Source organism: Cavia porcellus, unplaced genomic scaffold, assembly GCF_034190915.1.
Source record: "Cavia porcellus strain 051 isolate PalLab524CR breed Dunkin Hartley unplaced genomic scaffold, mCavPor4.1 scaffold_2, whole genome shotgun sequence".
NCBI lineage: Eukaryota > Metazoa > Chordata > Mammalia > Rodentia > Caviidae > Cavia > Cavia porcellus.
Window position 1 is genome coordinate 120,394,059 of NW_026947485.1, and position 20,189 is coordinate 120,414,247.

The 20,189-nt window shown below is 43.6% G+C and overlaps 1 protein-coding gene across 4 annotated transcripts in view; it reads left to right on the forward strand.

Annotated features, from left to right (window-relative positions):
* Positions 1 to 20,189, forward strand: part of Vcan (versican) — a 104,049-nt gene that overhangs the window by 11,104 nt on the left and 72,756 nt on the right. For all 4 annotated transcript variants that reach the window (XM_003479467.5, XM_063245299.1, XM_063245301.1 and 1 more), the window contains exons 2-5: positions 213 to 288; positions 5,928 to 6,305; positions 10,284 to 10,458; positions 10,548 to 10,675. In XM_003479467.5, the coding sequence (XP_003479515.2) occupies positions 219 to 288; positions 5,928 to 6,305; positions 10,284 to 10,458; positions 10,548 to 10,675 (751 nt within the window). In that variant the 5' untranslated portion in view covers positions 213 to 218. The remainder of the gene's footprint in view (positions 1 to 212; positions 289 to 5,927; positions 6,306 to 10,283; positions 10,459 to 10,547; positions 10,676 to 20,189) is intronic.

Genomic DNA, 20,189 nt, shown 5'->3' on the forward strand with positions numbered 1-20,189 from the left:
GGGGTTATTTTGGTAACTACTGCCTTGGGTGAGATTCAAGCTAATAATGAGAGGGTTGAGATCACTTCTCCTACTACAAGTTTCCTCCTGTTTTTACATTCCGAGAAGTTGCTACTCCTGCTTTTCCTACACCAGATGCGTGAAGTGGCGTGATATGTGATCGGCTCCGAGGCTGAATGCTCGTGATTTACTTCGGTTTTCTTTATTCTCAGGACAAGATGTTGGTACCTATCAGAAGCATCATGTGGATCTGCTCCACCTTCGTGGTAACCCAGGCACTGCCTGCAGGTGAGTGTGGAAACAAGTTCTTTCTTGCTGGCTGACCTCACAGTTTCAGTATTGGGGGTTGGAAGAGCAGTGTGGTCGCCTACAATAAAGGACTGACTTTCTATCATCTACTCAGTGCAGTAAATTCTTAGTTAAAATGTTATAAGATTGAAAGCAGTGGTTTTAAACCAACCAAAATAAGGTAAGGAGCAGAATGCTGGAGTTCTCAGTGGGGTTCCATCACATGCAGATTCCCCTTTAACTCATGAATGGCATGGGAGATGTTTAAAAGTGCTGCCTTCTCCAATACCACTTCATAAAGACTGTTTCTTATTCTAAAAAGATTATTAAACACTCAGGAGGTTAAGTTTTGAAGAGTTATGAATACAAAGAGAAGGTTGACAGCTAGGATTTGCACTCATCCCTACTCTTTTCTTTGTTTAAAAGTAACTTTGCCAATACACAAGCATCGCTTTTCTTAGCTTTAAGAAAAGGTAATAGTTGCCAGGCAAGGTGGCACACGCCTACAATTCCAGAGCTTGGGAGGCCGAGGCAGGATGATTGCTGTGAGTTCAAGGCCAGCCTGGGCTGTGTAGTAAGCTACAGACAGCCTGAACTACAGAGTGAAAAAAAAAATTAGAAAAGCTGGTGGTGATGCTTCTCAGATTCCAAGCTCATCATTTAATGTGTTGAAGAGACACCCCCGAAACTCTGAAGGAAGACGCTTTGTTGGACTTGACTGGCTGCTTCTACCCAGTGCGCCTCTTCCAACCCTCTTTCCTTTTCTCCCTTCCCCCACACCTTGCTTCTGGCTTTCCGAGGCCATTGGCACATACATAGGCTGTTATCCTGGCTTTTCCTATTTGATTTCTTTCACTTGCTACTTTTTCTCTTCTCTACTGTTTTGTTGTAATTTTTTTTTTTTTTTGTACCGGGGATCGAACTCGCACTACGACCTTGTGCTTGCCAAGCAGGCACTTATATCACTGAGCTAAATCCCCAGCCCCAGTGTAACTCTTTCTTCAAGACTCAAGGTTAAACATCACTCGATCTGCTCATATACCTGGACCCCCATCCACCAGCCCATCTATCTGTCCATCCATCCACCTGTCCATCTATCTGTGCCTCCATCCACCCTTCTAACTGTTCATCCACCCATCCGTCTATCCACCAGTCCATCTATGTGTCTGTCCATCTACCCGTCCATCTATCCGTCCATCTAACCGTCCATCTATCTATCTACCCATCCATTCATATTTCTGTCTGTCCATCCACTCATCCATCTGTTCATCCACTAGTCCATCTTTCTGTCCATCCGTCCACCCGTCCATCTGTCTGTGCTTCTATCCACCCTTCTATCTGTCCATTTACCCATCTGTCCACCCACCAGTTCATCTGTCAGTCCATACACCCATCCATCCACCTGTCCATCTATCTGTCCACCTACCCATCCATCTTTCTGTCTGTCCATTCACCCATCCATCTGTCCATCTGTCCACCAACCCATCTATCTGTCCATGCATCCACCCGTCCATCTATCTGTCCATGCATCCACGCATCCATCTATCTGTCCATCCATCCACCCCTCCATCTATCTGTCCATCCATCCACCAGCCCGTCTCTCTGTGCCTCCATCCACCCTTGTATCTGTCCATCCACTCATCCATCTGTCCATCCACCAGTCCATCTATCTGTCCACCCATCCACCCATCCATCTATCTGTCCATCCATACAGCCTCCCACTCATCCACTCATTTATCCCCAGCGACAGTATGTTTTGTGCACTTTCTTTGAGCCAGGTGTTCCACTGGGTGTCCAGGGGTTTATGAGTAGATGGGCCGTTCACACAGTGTCACAGCCTTCACTGCACCTAGTTCCCTGGTTACATGAGGCAGGGAGTGAACACATGACCAGTGCAGGTCCTGCTTTACTGGTGAATGTTAAGCAGAGCAAAATCACAGAGAATGACTGGGGCTGGAGGTACTGGTGATACCACCCTGAGAAGGCAAGGAGATGGATGGCCATTAATGGAAAAGACAGTAGTGGGCAAAAGTCTCTCCACTGACACGTAGACTTTTCCCTTAAAGGAAGGACTTACCTGTGCAAAACTTAGCAAAGCAATGCACACAGGTATAGTGTAGCTCCTTCAATGTTCTTAAAAACAATGATATGAGCCAATACCGAGTCACTTTTACCTATTGGGCTCTGTTCTTTGTAAATTCATGATCGCTACTAAGGACTGTAATTAATCTGAGGTTAATTTAAGAAGACTTTTACTTTTTCCTATGAAAGACAGAAATTGAAACTATAAAATCTATAAAATGTTTCCAAGTTCATGAGATACACCGCAGTAACTTGTTGAGTGGGTTTTTTTCTGTTTATTCCCTGGTGCCCAAGGGATCAATGACCAGAATTGGTGAACACCTGTCCCCCGCTTTATTGTAACACAGAAGTAGATCTTTGCTTTAGCGGTACTCATATGTTAGATTGCAAGCCATCCGCATGATGGATTACTCAGCATTGATCTCTTGTTTTATTATTCCTCGTGCAGTGAGACATGGAGCCAAGAAGGCAGGCCTAAAGGTGGGCAGAGAATGATACTCATTAAGGGAGTGATAAATCCCATTTTTGATCTGACACTTACTTGGCCAAGGTGTGTGTGTGTGTGTGTGTGACTTGGGCAGATGGAATCTACATCATCCTTGCTCTGCAGAATCCGCTGACTGAATGAAGTAACTGATTGCAAGAACTCTTTACAAGAGTTCTCTCCCTCACTGGGTTCATTTAGACTGGGGCCATCTGGTGGGAACAGAGAACATTTTTGTTAGAATTCATTTTATTACAGATATTGTCAGAATTCCAGACAACTTTCTGTAGGTAGCAGGTTGTTTAAAAACATGCATAGGTGATGCTGAATTTTTTTCAGATATTTGGATTTAGTGAGCTTACTTCTTACAACCCCATGATTTAAGACCCAAGATTTAATAAAACAAAAGATTTGACCACACAGCTTTTTGTTAATCTTATTGGTGAGGTTGGGTTCTATAGGAATATATAGATTTATATCCAACCAAAGCTTTTAATTAGAATAATAAGCAGTCCCTTAGGAAATTGCCTTTTGACATCATTGTGAAAACATTTCATTACAGGATGGCTGTTAGGGAATACACTGCGTTTCAGAAACCTCCCTGTGGGACAGACTCAGGGGAGCTGCACACTTGTCTCCTGCACCTAGAATTCTGAAAATAATTGAGCATTAAATGTTAAGATATTAGAAGGCACTTATTCTAAGCAATTTTATAAGGAGATGATAAAGTCTCACAATTTGTTATGATTAAAGTTGATGGTAAAGCTGTTTGTTTTTCCATTAAGAAATCAGTATTTTATTTATGCTTAAGACTCTACATTTCATTTGCAGTGACTAATTCTTCAGGAAGGAAGATGAAATTTCCCAGGACATATGATGAATATAAATTAGATAAGGTTTTTGGATTACAGGTTTCTCACCTCTACTTTTCTTCTCTCTCTCTTTCTTCTCTCCTCTCTTTCTCTCTGTCTTTTTAAGACAGGATTCATGGTTTCACAGTGCAGTTGAGGCTGGCCTGAAACTCACAGTGATCCTCCTGCCTCAGCCTCCTGAGTGTTGGAATTACAGGCATGCACCACCACACCTAGCCTCATCTCTTTTCTTAAAATCCTTATTTTTGATGAAAAAAAATTCAAGTTATCTGTGTTGTCATCATTTCTCTAAGTGGATACAAATTAAAAGAATATAAACCAGGCAGATTTTACTTTTAAGATGTCCCCTGCGGATTTTATGAAATTCTTAAAAATGTCATGAGATTAGATTTCAGTTCAGTTAGTAATTAAAGACTTAGAAAGTAGGATGAGTGTAGATACTGAAAGGGAACTAAAAGGAACATGCTTTCTGTGGTTCATTTAGGAGCAGAGGAAGAACACTGTAAGTACCAAAGCTAAAGGGTTTCTATCTTAGAAGAGGCGTGTATTCTGGTCAGATCTGTTCTTAGCCAGCTGGGAGCCAGTCCCTGCTCCTCTGTGGAGCATACTTAGTACAGAATGGAACCAGTTCTGCTCCAAGGATGAGCTTTAAGTTACAGACTTCACTGTCTAAGCCAAGAAAGGTAAAAAACCGAGATTATCACCTTGATATTACATTACCAAAGGGGAACAATTCCAGTAACATTTTAAGAAGTAACTTGCTACAGTTCATAGCACACCTCAGGGTCTTTTTTTGTTTAATTTTGCTCAGCACCTTAAATCTGGACAAGCTATATGTAGATCAATAAAACGATAAATGGCTGACAGCAGTGACCATTATACTTTTGGAACAGATTAGTGATTTCTATCCTCAATATAACCATCCTGCATTATTTTACATTTATTTATAGCATATATTTTATAGCTTAAGTCTTGTTCAGGTAAATGTTAGTGTTTAGCAATTTTTTTTTTTTTTTTTTTTTTTTTTTTTTTTTTGCTAAGGAGCATACTATCTACATGCTATCTTTCTGGGATGTTCCAAATGACTTATCCCAATAGAATTCACCAGGTTACTTCTCATGCATGCCTATGTTGGGACTATGTTGCCCTTACTTTGATTACTGGCCCAGTTAGCCGCATGACAGATTTTAAATTACAAAATCAGCATTTTGTGTCAACTGGAGGCAGATGCTAAGTTGCTGACCATATTTCCCTGAGGTGGGCCTTGCTGTGCGTTCACAGCCATTCCTGTTATCACTAACACCTTCTCCAGGTGGAAGGACGGGGCTGGAAGCGGAGGAGGTGGAGGGCAGGGGCGTCCCCTCCCATGCAGTGGTGTGACACTGTCATCAGTGTGTTCTTTATAATTAAAAGTTTAAGGGCTTGCTCAGAAAATAAACGCTTTTGGAGGATGAGAGGACCCGAAGCAAACCTCTCCAGGACTTAATGATATCAGCAAGAGCACAGGGATCTCAGCTGGATTCCTGATTGTCAGGAGGGTCAGGGCAAGGGACCCTTGGATGGATGTCAGGTCCCTGCCTAGTTTCTTTTGTTTTGTTATGCTCACTTCCCTTTTAAATTGTATTTCCCTTTCCTCTAAGGTAACTTAGCAGCCTTCTTTGCAAGCCATTTCCTCTTGGACCTGTAGGTGCAACTTTCACCTTCCAAATGCTGTTCCCAACAATGGTGTGGGCTCTCCAACCTGACCCTGCGGCCTAACCCACCCATCTAACCAAGGCTGCGCCCCTGGGCCCTTTCCTTCTCCTATCCCTTCTTTTCTCGCTCTGCTCCCTGCCCTCCCCCTCTTTTCCTCTCCCCTCCCCCTCCTCTCTCTTCCCTCCCCCTTCTCTCCTGTCCCCCTTGCACATTAAACCAAGCATCTGCCCCCTTTCAGCACGGCTCTAGCCGTGAACCCACCTGCCTGCCTGATCACCCTTCTCTTGATCACTCATTTTTTGTATTCAATATTAAACTGATTGTACAGTTAAAAATGAACTCCAGCACTCGGTGTGGAAGGGACACCAAAGTCTGCGGCTCCACTGCGGAGCTGGGCTGCAGCCCACGGTGTCCTGCATGAATCACGCGGTCTGGTTCCCTCACCCCGTGAGGCTTCCCGCCCACGCCCACGCAAGGCTGGGCTGTAACCCCCCTTTCCGTCCCAGGCCCCATGGGGAATGGCGCGACGGTGCAGGGCTGGCTGGCTGGGACCGTGGTGCTGCCCTGCCGCCTCCCGGAGCTGTCCACATCGCGGCTCGCGGCCCAAGCTGGCGGCGAGTCCCTGCGTGTCAAGTGGTCAAAGATCGAGGTGGACCGCAGCGGAAGAGACCTGAGGGAGACGACCGTGCTGGTGGCCCAGGACGGACACGTGAAGGTGGGGCCGGACTTCCAGGGCCGCGTGTCGGTGCCCTTGCAGCCCGCGACTGCGGGTGATGCGTCCCTGATCCTGGGCGCTCTGCGCGCCAGCGACGCGGGCCGGTACCGCTGTGACCTGCTGCTGGGAGTGGAGGACGCGCAGGCCACCGTGGCGCTGGCCGTGGATGGTGAGGACGGAGGGATGGGCGGGTGTGGTTTGAGGTCAAGCCTGGGCTTGAAGGCCTGGCCATGGGTATGGCCTGGGTGGATGTGGGCGGGACCACGAGGTATGGGCAGGGCCTAAGACCAGGTGGGGTGGCTGTGGGGTGTGGGCATGCCTTGGTGGGCGTGGCCTGTGAGGGGTGTGGCTGTGGGCCTGGCGCAGGGCCAGGCTTGGGGTGCTCTGCGGATGCTGGCACTGTGCTTGTCCATGCACTGTCCTGTACACAGGGCTCCTTGCACTGGCGGAGCTGTGTGACTGCAGCATGGTAGACATTCAAGTCCCTGGCCACTGTGAGAGCCAGTGCTGCTTATCCCTCTCCAGATCTCCCTGTCCGCCTGCCACACCCCGGGGTTCTTGCCATGTTCTTTTTTATTTTCATCTGTCCGTGTTTGAAGAACATGATTACGTTACTCAGAGGGAGTTGGTGCATGCATCTCAATATTTTTTGCTTTTCATCTCTTCTCCCTCTCTCCCCTTTCCTTTCACCTCTTGGTTCCTTCCCTATTTGCAAAACATGTCTCCCTGTTTCTTGTCACCTTTTATTTTGCTGTGTGCCAGCAAAATAGTTTATACTTTCAATTTCTCGCGTAAGAAAAACTGCAATTTAAGCTTGTATGTCTGTTTTACTTCACTTAACATTATGGCCTTAAGATGTATCCATTTTTCCCTCCCATGGCTCAGTTTATCCGTTTTTATGACAGAGTGGTACTCCATCATATATAAATGTCACACTTCCTTTACCCATTCTTATGCTGATGGGCAGGTAGACTGCATTCAAGATTGAGCTATTACGAGATTTTTCTGGAGTCTATTTTTGTGTTTTCAGTTGTACTGTCTGGCTGCCTAAGTCAATTGAGAACACTGCCCTTTTATGATCATTTTCACTTTGAGAAAGAGTCCCAAAGTCCCAGGGTGCCAGCCCTGGTGAATAGGTGGAGGAGGACACAGCCGCGTTGGTGAGAGGCTGCCTCCCCCTGGGTGGCTTTGCATAGCGCAGCCGTGGTGCTTTTGATCACATCTGGTAAAGGTACTCAGGAGAGGATTCCAGACTGCTGGGAAAGTGGCCAGAATGATGGGATACGTGTGTCCAAAGTGAGGGAGATGAGTTTCGAGGAGGATTCCTGCCACAGTGTCTTTTACTGTAATAAAAATTTTAAAAATGTAAACATTCATTGACTTTTTAAATGATACCTCTTACCGGAAATACCGAATACCTCAAAACATGGTGCTTGGTTTGGTAATCACTACTTCAGTGCTGAGATTCATTAATTAACCTGCAAGACTAAACATGCTGATCTACATTTTGTTTTACTTTTCCATACGTGTGTCTGTCCCTGTGTGACGAATACACATCTATACATATATTTACACATTGCATTCCGCTACTGGTTATTACAATCTTTGCATTTACTTTTATGTAAATTTCATCTTAAGGTTTATCAACCCGTAAGATCCTTAATAAATACCAGAGTACCTACTGTACTCTTTAAAAGTGTCTTTAGAGTAGCCAGGACTCAATAAATATTTAAATGGATTCAAAGCAAGACCTCAGTTAAAAAATTTCCAGGTTAATACACCAGTTTTTATCCACTGGGTCTTGCAGTGAGAAATGTTAGTTTACCCCCATTCAGCGGTGGTTTATGTCAGTTGAATTTAAGTTGGGAGACAAAGCAAGGAAAATTGCTTTAATTGGGCACAGACATAATGCCACAGTGCTTGGAAGCCAAAAGTCTTGGCAAGTTATTAAGCAGAATTCTAAAGCCAGACATGATGGGACAGATTTTCTTATAACCCTCCATTTTCCTATAAAATATTTACCTCTCAGAAATATATACACAGGATTCTGTTGAAACTCTTTCTTGTTTAGCCAAAAGGAAATACTCTGAATTTCAGATGTGACCAAGTCATTTACTGAGCATCGTTTTAAGTTCAGATCCGACTGCGCCTCTCTGTCTATCTAGTTTTATGCCATCCGGGTATCTACTAAACTTCCTGGCTTCTTCTAACCTTTTCAACCTTCACTTTAGTTACCTAAGATTGCAGTACTGTGTGATGTAGTTCTCTCTTTTAAAAATTCCCCAAGGAGTTGAACAACACTTTACAAATTTTCATCATTAAAGAATCAGCAGTGGTTTTGCCCCTTGTCCCTCTGAAACAATGCAAATTCTCCACTTAATCTCCTTAGCCCCAGGGTGTCTTCAGATTACTCCAGCCACTGCAGTTACTTAGCCAGAGCGATGTCCCCTGCCTTGGTCTAGGTCTAGACCCCTCTGTTCCTTTTAGTAACAGTCTTCAGTGCTCATGGGGGCTTTTTAATCACCAAAAAGAGTATTGGAAACTTTGGTCAATACGGAACTGACCAAAAACCAAGAAGATTCTCGCATGGGCATCACAGTCATTTTCATCTGCTTCTCATACTTACTGGATGGTATGACACACACTTTCTGGCAAAATTAGAGAGGATCTGTAGAGGTGGAAATAGGTGCCTGGTGATTATTTTGTCATAGAAGATCAGAAAAGAGCAAATAGATGTGAGTTGCAGTGTGTCCACTCGGGGGCCACACAGGACTTCCTGTGCTGATATGGACCACAGGGGCTGACCTCTGAGACGCTGATCTGTCCCCTACAGACACACACCTGTCTTGGTAGAAAGAGACAGTCTGAGAGCGTGGCTATGTGGCAGACAGCCTGATAGTCAGAAGGCAGGCTGGGAAGACAGCCTGCTGGAAAACCCCCAGAAACTATTAGGAATAAAAAAGAGGAGAGTAACATGTATTTCAGATGCCTGAAAGATGACAGCGAAAACAACAAAAAATTTTTTCACTGATGTGATTCAATAAAACTTCATCCATAAGGCCCAGTTGCTTCAATTTCCATTTTCTGGTGATTTCTGTGGCATGTTTAGACCCACTTTGATGTCTTGTAGAATGAGTCCTGTTATTTACCATAGAAACAGAAATTGTTTTCTTGAATGGAAACAGAGGCCAGGCATCAAAACTCCACCCTGTGCTTCCTTCACCCACTCAACAACTCCCTGAGCCCTGAGTACAGGTCAGAACCTATATTCAGCTTACAAGTTGGTGGGCAGAATTGGAGGCAAGATCCAAAACACTTCACTTCTACTCAGGAGGGCTGGAGTGATTTATTTCAGGCCTTCTTTGGCATATAGATGTGAAATTTCATCTGTTCTAGCAGAGACCCTAACTTATACTAGCTGAACAACAAAAATGATAAAATTTGGGTAATAGCTAGTTGCCTAGCCAGCATTTCATCCTTTACCTAATAGGATGTTTAGATCCGTTAAGTAATCAGTAATTTTTAGCTCTTTTATGGGTGAGGAAATTAAACTTTGAAAGCTTGACTTGGAACAAATTAGTGTTGGAAAAAGCCTTTCCTATAAGGTACAGTCTGTGTCCCTTCCACCCCAGTGTACTCCTGGGAGAGTAGGGCTCCTTTGTTTCATGGTTGGTGGAAGTGGCCTTAGTAGCTGTGTCACAGGATGGGTCACTTTTTTCCCTCATTTGAGCTGGCCCTGGGGAACATGATGAAGTAGGAGGTACTGGCTTCATGGATCCCTAACCCTCTGCATTTCTACCAAACCCGCTCTAGTTAGATGCTCCACGTGCCCGAGAAGGCCCAAGTGCTGCTTCTGTTTAGGACAGCAGTCTCACACTGGGGTTTAGTGTCTTTTGTCTTTTTGGGTTGTGTACGAGTTAACAGAAAATTCCCAGCTGGAAAATGTTCAAATAGAGCAGTGTGGGATGCGTAGGTGAAGGGGGTTTGGGGAGATCCCTAAGGGAACACGATTTCTGTGCAATAAAATGATTATGATGGTATCATGACTGTCTCTAGTTGGTTTGCTGTGTGGCTGCAGTGAGAAGTTTTGCACGATCCGGAGGAAACTGCCTGACGCCCTTGTCATGGTTTGCTCTTGTGTTTGCAGGGGTTGTGTTTCACTACAGGGCGGCAACCAGCAGATACACACTGAACTTTGAGGCTGCCCAGAAGGCTTGTGTCGACATCGGGGCTGTCATAGCCACCCCAGAGCAGCTCTTTGCTGCCTATGAAGACGGTTTTGAGCAGTGTGACGCCGGCTGGCTGTCTGATCAGACTGTGAGGTGAGCGTTCCCGGGGCCCACATGCTGTCTGTCAGTCATCCCTGGGGAATGAGAAGGCAGTGGCACTTACTAACCCTCCATGTCCCCAGGTACCCTATCCGAGTTCCCCGAGAAGGCTGCTTTGGAGACATGATGGGGAAGGAAGGAGTCAGGACCTATGGGTTCCGTTCCCCTCTGGAAACTTACGATGTGTACTGTTACGTGGATCATCTGGATGGTGAGATGTCTAAGTTTCTGTCACTTCGCTGGAACTAGGAAAATGGGGAAAGCCCCGGGGTGGATGGGGATTGAGCCAGTCTGCGGACTTGTTTGGGCCCCACACAGGAGCACTTTGCTGCGATGACTGTATGATTTTGTGGTAAAAGAAGCTTAAAGGAGAAACCAAAGGAGGCGTGTGTGCGTTGCTCTGTGGGTTGGAGATGCCCTGGCTTAATGGCAGGTTTTCCTACCGCACCGCTCCTGGGCTGCTTCCAGAACACGTTTAGAGTGTTCAGAATAGAAACTCTAAAGGTGGCTCCTATTCTGGTGAGGACTCCAGATAAAAACTCTGCGGTGGCAAACCATTGTGCGTCCAGGTGTGAGTAAACACCCCAAGACTCAGCTCCAGGCCTCCTTAGCAGGAGACAATGCCGACTTCTCACCTGTTCACATCCTCGCATTGGTATTCTGAGCACTCATTCATTTATTCATTTATTGAACCACGCAGTGCATGAAGCTAAGCCACGTATTAAAAATGCATTAAAAAATACCCACTGCATGGTGGTACCCTGCAAGTGTGAAGCTAGCTGAGGTAAAGCCCTCTCATGAAGATGCTTAGCATCTGATGGATTTGAGGTCTTTCTGCCCCCAGCCTGAGTCAGAGGTTCTGAAGATAAGTTTGGGTTCAGTAGGGCCCCTTTATTTAACAAACATCATGTGTGTGGAAAGCACATACAATTCGAGTTTCTATGAGTTTTAGGGAGGAATTTTCAGATATCCCAGAAACCTAAATACATATGTAATATTACATTGAGTTCTACTTTCAATTTTGACTAGGTACACAAATAAAGAATTCTGTCAAATTGTTTGTGCATAAATTAAGAATATTGGACTGGATAATTTTTTGATACCTTCCAACTTTAAAATCTTTTTTTAACTTTATATTTTTATTAGCCTATCTTTATATATCTAACGATTAGATGCATTGTGGTAAGATGGTATGTGACTCTTTCTCCTTTTTTCTCCCTTCTCTCTGTCTCTTGGTCCTCTTCTGAATTCCAAAATACTGTCTCCCTTTTTAACATTCTGCAATCTAGTTTATTTGTCGTTGGTTTATTTGGGTTTTGCTTTGTTGAGGTAGGAATTTCACTCTGTTGGGCTGACCGGTCTCACACTCCTGGGCTCATGTGATCCTCTTGCCTTAGCCTCCTGAATAGCCAGGACTGCAGATGCACACCACCATGCCTGGCCCGGGGTTCTAGAATTCTGTCAGTACAATGAAGGATCCTGGTACCTAAAAGCTAGAATATTAGCAGCTTGTATTTTTCTCATGCCTTGACTAGTTTAAGGGTGTAGACTCCTCAACTTCAGAATTCTTTCAAGACCAGAGAAGGTTTTGGTTGAAGACCCAGACACTTCTGTCCCTATGTAAGTATTGCTTAAAAGTCTCTATGGTGGAAATCCTGCCAGGGAGCCTTTAGCCATAGTGTACCCACTGAGAGCTGGTCCTTTCGTGTCTGCTGAGTGCAGTAACCAGGGTCCTGGAATTAGGCCTTCAGAACTGTGAGATTGTGAGCAAAGTCCAGAGCAGAGGATTCACTGGTCTCAACAGAAGTCCCTTCCCACCTCCAAATGTTCCGTGTAAAATCAGTCTCCGCTCCAGTGTAACCCAATTCTGCATGAGATTACTTGGCATGAATGTTCCTCATATTTGATATCTGAAAACTTGTAATGTGGAATGTGCCATAACAAATGCAGCAGAATTCAAAACTTTTGTTTCAGTACATAAAAGTTGGAAGAGAAAGAGAAAAACAATAAGCATGACTCCTACATTGGCCACTGGTTTAAATTGGTGTCAGCAAAATAACAAGCTTTTGTTTGTTTCACAGAGAAAGTTTGGCAATTCTGGGGAATATTCAGAAGGCTGATGATGTCACTGATCTAGAAATCTTTCCTTTCTTGTCTCTTGGCCCTTGCAATAGTTAGTGAGTCTGTGGACGCTGTGCTTTCCTCTGCTGACTTGATATTGGGCTGGGATGGAGCTAAAGAGAACTTTTATGACTGGTGATATAAGTGGAGGATCACGGACCCTTCTGATAAGGTTCTCTCATTTCTTTAGTGAATTATATGTCTTCACGTTGAAGTAATAACTATTGACTAAACTGTGAATGGATGACAATTCTGTGGGAAGTTGAATGCACAAAATTACATCTAGTAGTTCGCTTGTCACATTAATAAAAGATTATCTGGAGCTGATCCCAAATTCCTCACAAAAGATTTACATCCATTGCTGTATTTGTAGGTCTAGTAATTTCCGTCAATATTTTATTGCATTTTTGGGAGCCAAGTGCATATGCCTAAGAGATGGCGAAGGCAGTAAAAACCAATGTCCATGCACTCAGAATAGATGGAAATGGCACAGGAGTTATGAGCTGGTGTACACTTGCTTCAGATCAGAAGCTGCGTATTCCAGATGGTCTAGTGAAAAAGTCAGGTAATTATAAAATAAAACCCTGCCCGAAAAGGTCATTAATTTTCTGTTTTAATTTGTCATGAAAAAATATTTAGGTGACAGAATGTCGACTTGTTTTTTTTCCTTTCTTGTTTTATAATTTCATATTTGACATAAGTATTTTATATAAAATTAAAATAATTTACCTTAAATTAAAGCTAGCCAGTTTTCTGGTGTGCTTTTCCTAAGGAAATGGCTGTAGCTTCTTTCTGCATAAGAGTGCCATGTTTAATTCTATTTTAAGCTATAACCCACCAAATGTAAAAGAGCAGTGGCATCAGCTACATACACCAGGAGCACTGCAGTGTCAGCCCGTGTTGTTTGAAGTGTTTTTAGAGGTTACTGGACACGAGTCTGCAAGTGGACACTGTTGTTAATAAATTAATGGAATTAGGATTCTAAAACGGGAACACAGACGTCAACATCCATAAAATGTTTCCTATTAGGGAGCTGAATTAATGTTTCCCATTAAGTAGATTTGGAAAACGTTGAGATCGCTTTAGAACGGAGATGATTAAATGGTTCAGAAAATCAGATTGTAATTGCAGACCTGCTTTGAGGGACGACGGAATTGCATCTCAGCAAACGCACCATGCGTCTGCGATGCATCTCACACGTCTGCACCCCTAAAGCTCAAAGTTTAGCCACACGTGAGGCACAGGATATCTGATCACGAGGCTGAGGAGGCGGGGCAGTTTGCTGCTGACGCCTGGCATTAGGAAGAAACAAAATTCAAAATTGCAAGCATGGTTCCTTCAGAAACCATACTGCTGTTTCGCCTTCGTGAAGTCTGGAAGTCGCCGATAGAGCCACAGTCCATTTGGGATGAGAATATCTAGGAAGGGTAAGGGCAGCGCCTAGGCATTCTGCCTGCTGGTACCAATGGGAAGCACCTCACTCCAGCTCTTCCCTTTCCTCCTGGTGAGACCCTGGGCAAAGTTTACCTCTGGGAGCTCCACTTTCCTCCCCGGCGAAATGAGTAAATAATTTAGTAAATAATGGCTGTTATGAGCTTTGGGGTGTAAGACAGGTCCTTTCCCCCAGTGAGCTCACAAGAGCAACTCAGTGAAACAGCAAAACACAACAGCAAAATTCTTCTGACAGTGCATGGTTTTAAATATTGGAAGAAAACTAGGAAGCTATAGGGAAGCTTCTTCCCTAGAGGTTTCTAAAAAATAGGATCCCTCCGAGGTGTTCCGAGTTCAATACTCTAAATTAACGATGCTTTTGAAAGATATAGAGAGTAAGTGGGAATCAGAATTTTTTGCAGAAGCATCAGTTTTTATTCTTTTGGTACTGGGAATCGAACTCACAACCTTGCACTTGCCAGGCAGGCGCTGTGCCTTTGAGCTATCTACCCAACCCAGAAAGGTCATTTTGAATGTGATTACTTAATGCTTGAACATTATTGAATAATTAAAAATGACACTGGAAAAATAAAAACTCCTAATTGTTACTCCTAAATGGGTTGAAAGTTTCTTCCAGATGAGAACATTAGCTTTCCCAGGTGGGGTTCGGAAGTAGTCTGAGGTCTAACTCCGCACAGCATCTTGACACATAAACAAGCCCATTCTCGGAGTTGGGGCATTTCAAAACCTCAGAAAGGATTTTGGAATTCATGTGCCTCTCCGATAGCTATATTCACTACAAAAAGATTCTTAAATAAGGCACACAAGATGGATTAGAAAGAATAAGACTGTATAATGTAAATACTTCAGTTTAAAAAGCACATCAGACTTAAGAAAACAAACAACAAACCATCCAGTTTCTTTTCAATGAAATTGATAGATTGACTATTTATTTAGTGTCCTTCTGTTTTAAGAACTTGAAAGAAACAGGTTACAGGCATCTTGTCCTCCCAGCAAATAAATCAGGGGTTTCTGGCTGAGGTCCTGCTGTTCCCTCTCATGGCTGACCTACTTAGATCCCTTGAGAAAGAGCCAGCACTGCCAGTCTTGTGCCCAGACCTGACGCGTGGTCAATCTCAGGGCTCCTCTCCCTGTCACCTTGGAGACCCAATCCTATCCCCTTATGGGCCATATTTGCTATGCAGTTTGCACTTTGACTTTTATTTCACCTAGATCAGTGATGGCGAACCTTTGAGAGCTTTCAGTGGTGACACACACCTGCAGTAGGTCCGCCACCAGCGACCTAGATTATGCTCTACTGTTGCAGTCCACTGGCTTCTACGCCCTGATAGGACTGTGCTGTGGGCTGTCTTTCACCCCTTGTGCCTTTCAAGTCCTGGTTGATTGCTTTCACCTGTACCGTCTCTAACCTCGAATGTAGGTCTGTAATCACCTTCTTGCCCTGTTATTTGCCACACTTCCCTCTCTTCTAAGAGAGAGGGACCCATGCAAATCCACGTTTGGATCTACAGCATGCTTTTGGCCTACAGTGGTCCTCCATAGGTGGAACTGAACACAATTCCTTGGCTTCAGTTTCCTTCCTAGATTCCTTAATTTCATTTTTGTTCTTTTTAATAGAAATATTAAGTCAAAATATCTGTGGAAGGAATAGGGCACAAGAGAATACCAAAGGGGGGTAAACCAAGTAAATAATAATTGACACTATTTAGTTCTGTACATCTAGACCCAATCTCTTTTCTGAATTTCACACCCATTTGTCTAGTTTGTAAATAATCTTTTGTGTTTCACCTCTGCTTTTGATTCTTACAAACAGTGCTTATGCCTTTAATAGTAGTCCTCCAATGGTCCTGTTTGACTGTGTCATCTCTCCGTACAGCAGTGGGTGCTGGTTGTTTCTTTGGCTACCTTCACAATCACTCACTAGGCCTGGAATTCATGGCCCCTATTCATGGTCTACTCACCAACCTTTTCTTCCCTCCCTTTTCCCTCTGCGCATTCTGTGTTCTCCTCTCAGAGAACAAACACCTCTCATCCTCCAGCCTTCTGATTTTACCTGTTCTTGAAAACTTACTGCTTCCAAGATCCTTTCTTTGGCTGTCAACTTACACTGAGATTTCTTGACAAGACCTTCTGCTTTATTTACATGTAGTTATAGTTTTGCGTTTTTCAAATATAGTATGTTGTAAGCTGTGCTCATGCAAAAGCATTCTAAGGTCCTCATAGATACACGGCTATAAATGTCTAGATCTTTCCCAACTGTAACCAGTCATGGACATGTAACAGTTACCCAGGAAACGCTTGCTGGTAATTGCAGAGTTCTCCAACCTCTGCCTCTTTTGGAAACTGCCAGCCACTGCCACTTTTCCATTTTGATAACATTGGAAAAACAAACGTTTTATTCTGTTCACCGAATTTTTAAAGATCTGTTTTTAACATTGTTAGATCACCATAGTCCTTTTTCCCTTTGACTTTCTCTTCTCATTCTTCTGCGATGTCTTTTAGAAATGATTCCTTCTTGGGGATCCTCTGTTCTGGCTTCTCAACATGATTTCCCATTCTTACCTCCCCAGTCCTGTGCAGGAAATTGTCCTCTCTGGGATGGATTCCTTATGCGTAGGTCCAAATTACAGGTTGGTTTTCTTTTTCTACTGGTTCCTGGTGTCAGAACCCAGGAAAGCTCTGTCACGTCTGCAGGTTCCCTGATATGCCTGTGCTGCTTTAGTCACTGTCAGTGGGAAACAGTACCTGACTCCCAGTAATGAGAAGTTTATTTGGCTCATAGTTTCCAGTGGGCTCAGTCCCGGTTCAGCTGACTCTGTGCATGGTGGAGGGGACTGGTGAAGGGGAGCTGCTCAGCATGGCAGCCTGGAAGCAGAGTGCAGGCAGGAACTGGGAAGCGGGAAACACTTCCACGCCTTCCTCCTAGTGACCCCTCTTCAGCCAGGCCCCACCTTCCAGCAGCCCATTCAGCTGTGGACTCTTCAACTGATGAGTGAGCGTGGCACCTACATAACACAATCACTTTCCACAAACGTGAAACGTTTGGGGAACATGGGGCTGGGGATGGAGCTCAGCGGTCAGTGCCTGCCTGGCAAGCACAAGGTCTTGAGTTCAATTCCTGATACCAAAAAACATTTGGGGTTCATTTTAGATCTAAACCATGACACATGTCATCTCCGCTGATAGATACAGAACCAGAATTAACTTGTGTTTCTTTATGAGGTCTTTTAGAGATGAAAATCTAAAATGTGAAGGAACGGCCTGCATGTTATCAACCTAGTATTAGAATAAGCCTTGTTTCTAGCTTTTTAGAGGTTTTGATTAGAGCAACACCAATCTGGAAACTGTATGGTTTCTACCCTTTTAATTTCATTTTTGTTGTTGCCTTTTTGAGATAGGGTTTCACTGTTCAGTTCAGGCTGACCTCGAACTCACTTTGTAGTCTGAAGCTGGCCTTGAACTCAGTGATCCTCCTACCTCAGCCTCCTGAGTGCTGGGATTACAGGTGCTGTGCCACCATGCCCGGCTTCCTTTTAATTTTGGACTGCTTTTTAATGGAATTTGCAATCTGTAGTCTACAGAACATTTCAGAGATGAGGGTTATCTAAGAGTTGATGGCCTACATCCTTCCCCAGTTTATTCAGTTACAACATCCCACATCAGTTAGAAGAGCTTCTTGGATGCTGTGGTTTGGCAGATAATGTGGAGACTGAGCCTGAGTTTCAGAACCTCTCTGTACCCATTGATACAGGTGCAAGCAGTTGTGGAAACATTTTTGTTTTCTGTAAAACTCCTAGAATCATAGCTGTCAGCTGAAGCCGGGGCTTCTAATGTAACTTCTTGCTCACATCCTTGATAGCGGAGTGGAGATGAACCTGGGACTACTTATGTTCAGAATTTGGGTAGTCTACCTAGGAGCCACTGAAGAGGGTGGCCAGGCCAGCCTGCTGGTGGCCCCTCTGAATGTTGGGGCCTCACTGAAGTGGTAGTTTCAGTAGATTTGCTGTGAAGGCAATTCTGTGAGCAGAACAGGGAGGAAAGTAATGTGTGGTTGCATTTTTATTTCTCTTAATCCTTGGAGACTCTTCTCTGGTACTTTGTGAAAAATACATTTTTTTTGCAGATGGCAACTGGGAGGCATGAAGAAGTTAGGTGATTGTCTCTGTCTTTTCAGTTTTGCTATGGTAAACTCACAGGACAATCACATATTCCCTAGCACAAAAGAAAGGAGTTTTTCCAGTTGAGAAGATGCAGACTGCCCTCAAACCTCCTTGACACCTCTGATTTCACAGATGAAAACATCTTTATCTGAAATTGGCCATAGTGGCATATGTCTATATTTCCAGGGCTCTGGAGCACCAAGTTTGAGCCCAACCTGGGTAACTTAGGGACCTAGCAAGAAACTGTCTCAAAATAAAAAATAAAATAAAAACTATGAAGGTCTTAAAATGTACCTTGGTATGAAACCCCTGGATTCAATCTCTAGTACTGCCCCAAAGTTATTTTTACTTGAGTAATAAATACTGGTTGGATTCCAGTGGTTGGTTGGGTTATGATTACAATTTGCAGGTCTAATTGAGAGAGTTGTTGAGGAACTTCAAGGCTGTCAGTGTGCCTGTACCATTGTCTACCTCGATCAGGATTATATGGAAACCCTAACTCCTCCACATCTTACCTCCTCTTAAATGACATTTCTGTAAAGCTCTTAGGGTGGGTATGAAGTACTGTCTCACTGTGGTTTTGATTTGCATTTCTCTGATGACTAAAGATGTTCAGCATCGTTTCATGTGCTGGCTGGTCATTTACCTATTTTCTTTGGAGAAATACCTATTTAGAACCTATATTACTCATCTTTTCTTTCACCCATCTGTACCAATTAAAGAAAAGTTTATTTTGGCTAATAGTTTCAAAGGGTTCAGTCCAAGATCAGTGGACTCAGTTGCTTGCCCCCTGGTGGCCAGGAAGCAGAGAGCAGAGTTAACCATGGATGAGAATGCTTTCTCTCAGGTCAGGTCCCCCGAGCTGGCTGTCTTTTAGGACCAGGCTGTGCCTCCAGACAGCATCAGCTACACACACATCAATCTGTGGGGCACAGCACCCCATAGTCTGTCGCCTTCCAAAATCTCATCTCCAAATGTGAGACTGGGGTGGGGGTATTGTTTTGGATCTGAGCTCTAATAGAACATTTCCCATCTTAATTTATTTGTTTGTGGTATTAGGGACCGAGTCTGAGGCATTCTACCACTGAGCTACATCCTCGGCTCTTTGAATTTTTATTTAAGACAAAATGTCACTAAACTTCTCAGTTTGGGCTTGAATTTGTACTCCTCCTGCTTCAGCCTTCCAAGTAGAAGGGACTGCAAACATGTGCCTGGTTTTCAGAAACCTGGCCCACTTGTAATTGCATTGCATTGTTTTTGCATTATTGAGTAGTAAGAGTTCTGTACACGTTGTAGATTCAAGAGTCTTCTTATCTACATGATCAGCAAACATTTTCAACCAGTCTGTGTGTTGCCTTTTTAAATTTTTGAAGGGTCCTTTGGAGCACAAAATTTTTAATGTTAATGAAGTCCAATCTTTCTGTGTAGCTCTGTGTGCACATGTGCTTTGGTGTCATCTAAGAAGATATTGTTAAACTCCTGTTCTTAAAGATTTGCCTTCTAAATTTCAGCTCTCTCACTTTTGTTTTGGTGCATTTTGAGTTAGTTTTTATATATGGTGAGATAGAGGTTCTAAATAAATTTTTGTCCCAGCCCTGCTTATTGAAAAATTGTTCTTTTTCCATTGAATTGCCTTGACATCCCGTTAAAGATTGACTGATCACAGATGCATGGGTTTGGTTTTGGATTCACGATTCTGTTCCACTGATTTCTAAGGATGTTAGTGCCATATCATCTTTACTACTATGGCTTGGCTGTGAAAATGAATTAAAATTGAAATAGTGTGAGACTTCTAATTTTCTTCTTTTCAAACCTGTTTTAGCTGTTCTGGGTCATTTGGATTTCCATACGAATTTTAAAGTCAGCTTCTCGGTTTCTTCTAAAAAAGACAATTGCGATTCTAACAGAATCTGTTCAAGTATTTGTGTACTAGTACATTGCTATTGCTATTGCTAATGCTATAAAATAGGCAACAAGAGGCTGAATGCTTCA